This window comes from Bidens hawaiensis, unplaced genomic scaffold (genome assembly GCF_021521415.1).
Source record: "Bidens hawaiensis isolate Kalapana, Puna unplaced genomic scaffold, B.hawaiensis_p1.1 tig00081192_1, whole genome shotgun sequence".
Taxonomy (NCBI): Eukaryota; Viridiplantae; Streptophyta; class Magnoliopsida; order Asterales; family Asteraceae; genus Bidens; species Bidens hawaiensis.
Genome location: NW_027503769.1, coordinates 5,110 through 15,166, shown reverse-complemented (window position 1 = coordinate 15,166; position 10,057 = coordinate 5,110). Strand labels below are relative to the sequence as shown.

The window sequence follows — 10,057 nt, the reverse complement described above, 5'->3', positions numbered from 1 at the left end:
AACCTATATAGAAAATATATATTTTTTGTTTTTTTCGGCTCCCAACGGTCCAAAATACCTCAAAAGGTGTGCTCCTCTCTCTCTACTCCCGCTAACCAGCTCACGTCTGCATTGTTTTTCGCGTTAGCGCCCCGTTAGCACCCCGGTGGTGTGGTGTTAGCGCCTGGAGGCGCGAGCGGAGAGGCTCTAGCGCCCCCGTTGAAGCCCCACACCCCTCAGCCTAAGGGGTGACCGGGTTTCTACATCACTTGTGGGGTTTTTTCTTTTTTTAAATATTAGAATATTAAATTATGATCCGTACGATACTTCGATCAAAATTTCAATGCATAAAAATCTTTAATATGCGTATAAAATATAAATTATAGTGAAACAAAAATCAATTACTATAGGAGAATACCATTAGATTACAAGTTACATTATTGAAATTATGATCTTTTATTTATAAACCTTTATTATTATTATTATTAACTTGATACACACTTCACACATATGCCTCGATATAGAATGGAGTTGACCTGTTAGACCATTTTGATATTGGAAAATTTTATTTACAAACATGAAAAGTTTGAATCCAGGCCCGGTTCTTGGGCAGTGCAATCCTTGCAATGGCACGAGGCCCAAAAGTTCAAAGGGGCCCAAAGGTTTTTTTCCGGCATGCCGCCGATGATTTAGTCTCCCGGTGAGTATGCTATATGCAGAAGTGAAGAAGCAAATGAGGAAGATGATGGTTAAAATTAAAGGATAGTATATACATTTAATATTTTAGGTTTGATAGGCATTTTTCTAGACCCAGTAGGCTCGATACCGAAGGCCTAGGTAGACATTTTATATATTGTATGTCTTTTCTCTTTTACTGTATTGTATGTCTTTTCTCTTTTTATTTAGCATAGTATATTAATTATTTTTCTTTATTTTAATGTTTAAATTTGTATATAATATGGTTATTGTTAAGTGTATATGAAACTGATTTTGATTTGATTTAAAGGTTATTATATATTATTTAATAGGTTTTATTATTTTTCATAATTGTATACCACATCTTTTATTATTTTTACACAAAGATTATTTTTTCAAAGATACATTGGTTAGCAAAAGTAAAGGCTTAAATCAGGCGTTAAAACTTTGATGAAATATATTGAATACTAATAAACATTACTATACAAAAAGAGAAGAAAGAGTTTGAATTGTTAGGTGTAGCAATTATTGGTAACCCAGCCTTGCATATATAAATTATTGATGTACAACAACAAATGTAAAATATTTTTAGTGTCACCAATAAGCTTAAAATTTCCGAATCCCAAAACGCTAGGAGAGCCTCAAAATTCGCTTAAATAAGTCATCATTTTGATACAATACTTTTGTTTTGTTTATTTTATTGGTTTTTTGATATATAATTGATGAGTTTATGGTATAAGGAGGAGGCCCAAATTATATCTCGCGCGAGGCCTAAATTTTTTTTATTATTCTCGGAGACGGGCCTATTTGAATCGATAGGAAAGTAGCAACCGGAATTGGTGCACCTTGTCTACACTTGTCCGGAATTTAAACGGACAAGTTAATTCGATTTTAGTTCTACCGTTTGTAATTTAAAATTTTACACGACCTCGGTTCTTGAAAGATGCTTCTAGAAAACCTTTATGTTAATCAAGCCAATTAGCTCAAATTAGTGTTCTCTAAATCCGAAATTAAAGGGGCGGGGACGAAACCGGTTTTGATCGTTTGATAAAAACCTATTACGATTTGTAGCTGCTATTTGAAAAACCGGTTAACGCACCACTGTCCACTAGGTCCAACAACTTCATGGTTCATCTAGCATTCTCATTGGGCCTGTTCGTAGAAGCTGGGCTTAAAGGTGCATGTTACTCTACAAGAATGGGCCTTGCTCAGCCCGTATTTTTCTACACTGATAAAAACTTTTCACAAATTGATAGTTTAGCCTAGAGGTGTAAAAAAACCAGTTTTGGCCTGTCAACTCGGTTTATAGCCCGACCTACTATACCAAAAAAACCAATTTGGCTTAAACCGGTTAGGATGACCCAACCCACCATTTTGTATAGCGGCCCTCAAACCTGGTTGGGCCCGACCCTATTCGAAATCGTGCCTTTTGTCCCAAAAAGGGTTTCAACCCGATCAAAACTGATAAGATCAAGCTGAATATTCTTGCATTCAAACCGATTTTCAACTCAATTCGGTTTATCCAAAACCGGTTTTGACCAAGAGTTGACACGAATCATGATAAAAATGGAACAATACCATTTATATTTCGAATTGTTAACAATTAAAGTTTAGTACCTTATCCTACAAAAAGTAGTCATTTCTAGGTTGACTAATCATTTTGTAGTCATTTCTAGGTTGACTAATCATATTTTCTTACATTTTTACTATGTGCTCCACTAACACCAAAGGATGATAAAAATAAAGTAAAAGAGAGATTCTTTGGAAAGATATATAAACATAAATTTAAATACGTTCACACATGAAAGGAAGGGCCCTCTCATTAGAAGAGTATATATTTAACTTTAACGAGTATAAATGAAAAGCGTTAAATATTTAAGAATAATTTTTATTGGTGAACTTTTTAAGAATATATATATATACTCATTGTTTAATATGCTAATTTTTTTAACGAACTTTACAAGAAGTATATTTCTTCACAGCCTAATCATTCATCATTGAGGGACATTGTTTTTCTTTGGGATGGCAATGAAACCTGAATCCGATGGAAAAACCCAAAACCCGATATAAATGGGGCGGGTAATACCCGACCCGCTAGGGTTTGGGACGGGTTTGGGATTAGTTTTGAAATTTTTCGCGGGTTTGGGATGGGTTTGGGATTTCTAATATACCCGATTACCTGACCCGATTACCCGATAATATAGACCCATTTACCTGATTATATACCCGATGTACCCGATATAGCTTATTATATTATATTATATATATATATATATATATATATATATATATATATATACTATATTCTAAATATATTATTTGTCGAAACTTGTTTATGTCAATTATTTGAAATATTTTACCTATATGGTAACCATCTTTGGTATCGATTAATTATATTTTGTTAAAATCCCGGTAGAAACTCGACGGGTATACCCAACGGGTATTTTGTCAAAACTCGATAGGAAACCCGAAACCCGACGGGTAATTATCCGATTAAAACCTGATGGGTTTGGGATGGACTTTTATAACCGGGTATGGATTTAGGAATACCTAAACCGACCCATTGCCATCACTTTTTCCCATCTAGATACTTAATCATTTCTTCTTATTTATTTTTTATTTCTGGGGTTGAGAGACCACACGTAGTGGGGAGAGTTGTGACTTTTGGAGGGGAAAGCACACCGAAAATGGTAGGAACAACAACCCCCCCCCCCCCCCCCCCCCCCCCACATTTTGGGGGCCAAAATGTCTCTCAACGTTGTGTGCAAAACGTTGAAGCTGAAAGGAGGTGAGGCCAGAAGAAAGAGGAGACCAATGGAGACGGGAGGTCGAGGGAATTTTGGCCTTTTGGGACGTTTTGGATACGGATAGTCTCATACTGTGCAAAGTCGTGTAAAATTAAGACTATGTTAGGGGTGTCGAGTTTATCATTCGAAAAAAAATAATGTTTATTGTTTAATTATGTTCGATAGCCTTTATTTAACATTTTTTAAGCAAACCAAAACCAACATACAACAACTAATTAATCAGAATTAAAATTCTTAACATGCAAAACAAATGTGAAAATCCATTTGTTTATCATTTCATGTCAGTTTGTCTATTCAGTAAAAATAAACAGCCAAACACGAATAAATGTCACCTTTGTTAGTTGAGTTCGCTTATAGATAGAAACACTTCTACGTAGCCAATTTAGCTTTTGAGATAGAAAATTAATTTTAATCTTTTGCATTCACATGAACACAGGTTTGTTTGTTTGTTTTATGTTATAATAAATTATACAATAGATTAGTCGTGAGAATGATACTATAACATTAATGCATATGAACTCCTAAATTATTCATAATTTAATTTATTCACGTGTGTTCATACTCTTCTGTTTGCAATGTATACTGTTATAGGGTCGCAAAATTACAAAATTATTCAAAAGTGTGCATGTGAATGTAATGTGATTAAACTACTGAATCAAAATTCAAAAAATCGATTTTTGAGTTATTAAGCGGCATTCAGTTTTTTTTTCGGTTTCTGTTTTTCAGTTTTTGATTCAGTTTTTTGTCGGTTTCTGTTTTTCAGTTTTTGATTTAGGTTCATTTCGGTTTTTGTTTTACCATCAGGCTTAAAGTCTTTTTTGGCAGAAAAAGAATTAGATTCAAAATATTAAACCTATACTAATCCTATTCTAACGTCTCAAACTCGATAAACAAATAAAAACTAAAAGCAAGTTAGAGTTAAGACATTAATTGGGTATTTGTGTTAAAATTTAACTAAATTATACTATATTTTCTTTCTCATTTTTTATTAAAAATTTTTAATTTAACTTTCTTTTTTTTTTAAGAGTAAAGCGTCAAAATTATCTGTGAAATTTGGTAAGTTTTGTGACTTTCGTTCAAAACGTTTGTTTTTCGCAATTGTACTCTTCTGGTTTACCGGTTGTTGCCAATGTCATCCAAATCACTAACTATGTTTATGTTATGCCGTTAAGTTAGGGGCATTTCTGTCTTTTTATATAAAAAGATTAAAAAATTAAAAAGATAATTAATTATTATAAAATCAAAAGGGCAAAAAATAAAAGAAGAAATAAATCAACATGGCCTGCTCCTCTTCTTACCCTTCTTCCGCTAGCAACCACTGCCGGCCCAGCAGGCAGCAGCACCTCCTCAAGGAATTCTAACCACCGACCATTCTATCAGACGATCAATGTTTCCCCTCTTAAAAACCTTCAATATTGTCGCCGGATCGAGGACATCTTGAGATGGGGAGTTTCTTGATGATAAACATGATTTAGGTTTTTTCCCTAATAATTAATTATCTTATTAAATTTCTAATGGATTTATATAAAAACACGTAATTGCCCATGGCTAAACGATGAAAATGGACAAAGTTAGTAATTTGGACGAATTGGCACCACTTGAGAACATAAATGGTATAATTGCGAAAAATGAAATTTTTGGGCGAAATTCGCAAAATTGACCAAACATTAGGAACGATTTTAAATTTCAATTTCACCCATATTTTTAACCCATTTATTTTTTTTTTACTAATATGAGTTTTGTATAATAACTTTTGTTCGTTTATTTCTTTGTTGAATGAAAACTAAATATGTGGTTGTGATTACATTTTTTTTACTAATATGAGTTTTGTATAATAACTTTTTGTTCGTTTATTTCTTTGTTGAATGAAAACTAAATATGTGGTTATGATTACATTTTTTTTACTAATATGAGTTTTGTATAATAACTTTTCGTTCGTTTATTTCTTTGTTGAATGAAAACTAAATATGTGGTTGTGATTACATTTTTTTACTGTTTTGATATAAGTTTTAATAAAAACAAAGTTTCGTTACAAATAAATCAGAGTTTAGTCTCGTAAACTATAACGATTGCTGAATGCTGATCATACCATATATATCGATATGATCATGAACCAACTAAACGTTTCTTTAATTTGCATTTCACCCCTTATACAATATATATGATACACGCCTTTAACCGTTTAATTTTTTACTAATTTGACTTTCTTTGATAACTTTCGTTCGTTAGCTTAAAAAAACAAACTAAATAAATCGTTCAAAAGAATAAAGTTTAGCTTGCAAATACAATAAACATGTTACTAGCAATGCCAAGTGATAAAGGTCGTGTTTACAAAACCAAAATATAGCATTAGTGTACGCCTACTTCGTCTAACTCCCTTCTTTTGTTTTTAGCATAAGGATAGCATATATCGTTTTGATTTTTCAATTCATATAGTTCACATACATATAAATTCTTTTACTATACAAATGTAAATGTTACGTAAAAATATAAAAGAAACCATTTAACTAGTTTGTTCACACGTGTTTTAGCTTTTAAACGCTTATCTATACATGCAAGTGCTACAGATATTACTTGCACGTGGCGTGCGCAGGTTTTATAAATAAACGAAATTTGTTTATATATATTTTTTTAATTTCAGGATAGATGATTAAACATTCTAATAACATTTTATGATTTACCTTCTTTTTTCGGTTCTTTTAAAGTTTAATAAATAGTGTTATGTTAAGAACCTTCCCCTATGTGTGTGAATGGTTTATTTTATATTATAACGTGGCATAAATCGCTTTCAGAAACAATTAACTACATTATACTAATTAGTGTAGATGTAGATTAAATGAAATAATTAATAAGAAGTAACAGGAAATTAATGAGAAAGAAATCTTGGTGTTGAATCTAATTCGTGACTCCACATAATAAAAGAACCTCATCCAAGTGATGAAAGAGAGGGGATGTCACGTGGGCCCTACTTCCTCTTCACATCTCTAGTTTCCTCTTGCTTTCTCCTTTCAAACCCTAATATATATCCACCAACATATTACATGTCTAATATAAATCATATAATCGCATATTTTGTCTGATCATTTAGTGAGGTTTTAACATGTCTACTTCTACATTGAATAAACCAGAAAGGAAGATTATAGAGAAGAACAGAAGGAACCAGATGAAGGATCTTTACACTAGTCTCTTCTCTCTCATCCCTGGTCCCCATATCATAACCAAGGTTTACTGTCGTCTTGTTTTTCAGTTACATTCATCAAATACCGAATAATTTAAAATACCGTCTAGAGATATTTGGTGACTTCATATTTTAAACCCGTGAACTCACCAACTTTTAGTATACCGTTTTTAAAATCCTTGTTTTCATATCAAGATAGCAAATAAGTGGATATGCTTCTATTTATGAGTGTAGTTTTGGGAATACATAAATATTTAGTATGTTTAAGTTGGTTCAAGTGTAAAGGAACACAACTAATTAATAATTCTTGTAACTTTGATTAATGTTTTATGAGTTCAGGAAGGAGACCTGGCGGATCGAGTAGAAAGAACCATAGACTACATTCAAACCCTCAAATCCAACTTGGAGATGATCAAGAACAAGAAGGAAAAGTTGTTGAGTAAGAAGAGATCAAATGAACACACGGAAATGATTAACAGTGAGTGCATATCGATCAATATTCAAATCGAAGAAATCACTCATGATCATGATGCCGTTTTGGTAACCGGATTGAAAACACATTTGAGTTTTTGTAATGTTGTTCAGTTTCTTGATCAATATGGCACAGAAGTAACATTTGCAAATTTTTCAAGCTGTGGTCACTCGATCTTTCACATCCGTGAAAAGAAGGTAAATCAATTATAATGTTTTGTTGTTTATCTTTTTAGGGTTTAGTTCTTCCTAAAAATTAATGTTAAATTAATCATGTGTATAGATTGGAGCAGATGATCTTTGTAAGAGGCTCAAGAATTTAGTTGAAAACAAGAATGAGTTAATTGGGGATGATAAGAATGCACCGTTTTGCAATGAAGTTGGCTTAGATTTAAGTGTATGGGACTTTGATGTGTTAGAGATGTTGCCTGTGAATAACATAATTAAATAAAACATCATATAATATTGAGCCTTGATTCCAAAGCTTGAGCAATGATCAGTTAAGTTGTTAAGGTTAACATGCATTACATGATTTGACAAGTTAGGGTTTAAATTAAACGGGCATGTGTTATGTAGGTCCCGAAACTGGATCCGATGAACGGCTTTGTTCTTGATAAGTGCTCGAGACGGGTGCGGTATAAACAAACGATCGAACAAACATATAAAGATAATATTGAACGACTCCGTAACCGGTAACAAAAGATTCATAACATTAAACGAATCGATCCCACCCAAGGTGAGCTCCCCTTGGATGGCTGTTTACACACTGGAAAACACACCCTAAAATGAAATACAAGTGTCTTATTAGCAAAAGTAGAAGCCTTTTTCCCGTTAAAGTTAACACGTGCACCGAAGCTCTCGTCTCGTGTCCAGATTTCTCGACCACGTTAATTATTAACTTGACCGTAAATATATAACAGGTTTCGTACTTTGATATCACAAGTCACATTTTTAGCCTTACATGTTATAAACATGTCCGCAAGTTAATGATACGATTATAAACATGTGGGTTCGACCCATCAAACCATATATGACTACGTTTATCTTATCACGTTAAATGAGTTAACAAATTAGCATGTCACTCCTAAAACATGTTTATCAAAGCAATGCATATATATTTGTACTTTTATGAGTATGTCTTTTATTTTTCGTGTTAGGTATTTATTGAGTGTGTTAAGTGATGATGAATCATTAGAATTATTATCATGTTAAACATATTGTGCTATTCATGTCAACGAACTATTAAACTTAATTATATTAAACGTTTTCATGACCTGATTAATTTTAAATCGTGATAAACTTTTCGTACATATAACCCCTTTATTAGACGTGTGTGATAGGTAGGGTATTTTTGGTTGGAGGTAATAGAATGAAGGGGGTGAATGGAATGGAATGGATAAGGGAATGAAATTGATCATTCCATTCCTTTGTCTTGTTTGATTAACCTATGTGAATGAAATGAATTATTACTTTATGTTGTTTGGTATCCTAAAAAATTGTATGATTGAAATAGAAATAATAAAAACACTCCTATCTTAAAATAACTTTTTAACAAAAAAAAATCGCAATGGCGATGGGGGTGGTGTTAGCTCCGGCGACGAAAATGGTGGTGGTAGTGGCGACAGTGGAAGTGGGGGTGGCGGTGGTAGCATTGGTAGTGATGGCGATGGTAGGGTGGTGGTGATGGTCAGGCGGCGGTGGTGACAATGTTTTCGGTGGTTACAGCGACGGCGGTGGAAGTGGTTGCGCTGGTGGTAAGGTGGTGGTGGCGGAGGCAGTGGTGGTGGCGATGGTGGCGGTAAGGTGTCGGTGATGACGATGGTAGTGGTGGTTGTTGTTGTTAGGTGGTGATGGTGTTGTTGAGAAAGTAGTGTGAAGGAGGAATGGAATGAAAAAAAAGAAGGGGGTAGGAAGGAATGGTTTTGATGGAATGAGATTCCATGTGTAATATATGATTCCATTCCATTGAGCAACCAAACACCACTTCTTTCATTCTTACATAATGAATCATTTCATTTCCCCTATCATTCATGCATATCAAATGCTACTGTAGTGTTTCTTATGCTTAAAAATGACAGGATGGTTGGAAAGAACCGCTATGTGGAAATGGGAAAAAAAAGTATTTTTTGGTTGGTTAATTAAATAAAATAACTTATTACACAAGATTTTGTATTCCATTGAAACACCTCAAAACCATTTATCAGCACCTTGTCCTTTTTATTTTTTACATTTTATTATCTCTTTCATCCTACATTTTCACAATCTCCGTCGCCGCCACTACCACCACCACTATCATCGTCGCCGCCACCATCATTGCCACAACCACCATCACCACCACTACCATCAGCATCACGGCCACCGCCAACACCACCAGCATTGCTGCCGCCATTAACACAATACATCGTCACCACCACCGTCGTCGTTGCCACATACACCAAAACGCCACTTGTCACTGGCAACACCGTTTTTTTTTGGTAAATATTCGTTTAATTGAGGCAAATGTTTTTTTTTGTCATATGTTTTTCATTCATTAGTCATTTTATACATGCCAATCCGCACAAAGTAATAATTTTTTCATTCCCATACATTAACTAAATATGACAATGAAATGATAATAATATATTTCATTCCCGCATTTTTTTCATTCACTCATGCATTCTATCATCCCATACCAACTAATCCCTTAGCGTTTGAGTAAATGCCATGTTAAATTAAACAATGATAAATGGTAAGTGTAACGTGTTCGGATTGAATACACGTGTTAAGAGGACCTTTTTAACATAGCACTATTTGATTTTATGGAGAATTGCATCTCTCTTTTTGCGGACTACACTAATTGTATATTTATCCAACTCAACACCAGTATTACATATATCCACTGTATGGCTATATCCCCTTAGTAAGAAAAATATATTAAAGTTATGAA

At 33.6% G+C, this 10,057-nt stretch overlaps 1 protein-coding gene across 1 annotated transcript; it reads left to right on the top strand.

Annotated features, from left to right (window-relative positions):
* The first annotated feature begins 6,539 nt into the window (after nt 1-6,539).
* Nucleotides 6,540-7,582, top strand: LOC143607326 (transcription factor bHLH162-like). The gene is made up of 3 exons (XM_077082808.1): nt 6,540-6,705; nt 7,000-7,329; nt 7,415-7,582. Exons 1-3 carry the CDS (start codon nt 6,583-6,585, stop codon nt 7,580-7,582), a joined length of 621 nt encoding a protein of 206 aa, XP_076938923.1. The 5' UTR covers nt 6,540-6,582.
* The last annotated feature ends 2,475 nt before the right edge of the window (nt 7,583-10,057 follow it).

Excerpts from the sequence above, each read along its gene's own strand:
- LOC143607326 (XM_077082808.1), top strand. The coding sequence starts at position 6,583 with ATGTCTACTTCTACATTGAATAAACCAGAAAGGAAGATTATAGAGAAG. Across the intron at positions 6,706-6,999 it reads GTCCCCATATCATAACCAAG|GAAGGAGACCTGGCGGATCG; the intron begins GTTTACTGTCGT and ends TTATGAGTTCAG. Across the intron at positions 7,330-7,414 it reads TTCACATCCGTGAAAAGAAG|ATTGGAGCAGATGATCTTTG; the intron begins GTAAATCAATTA and ends TCATGTGTATAG.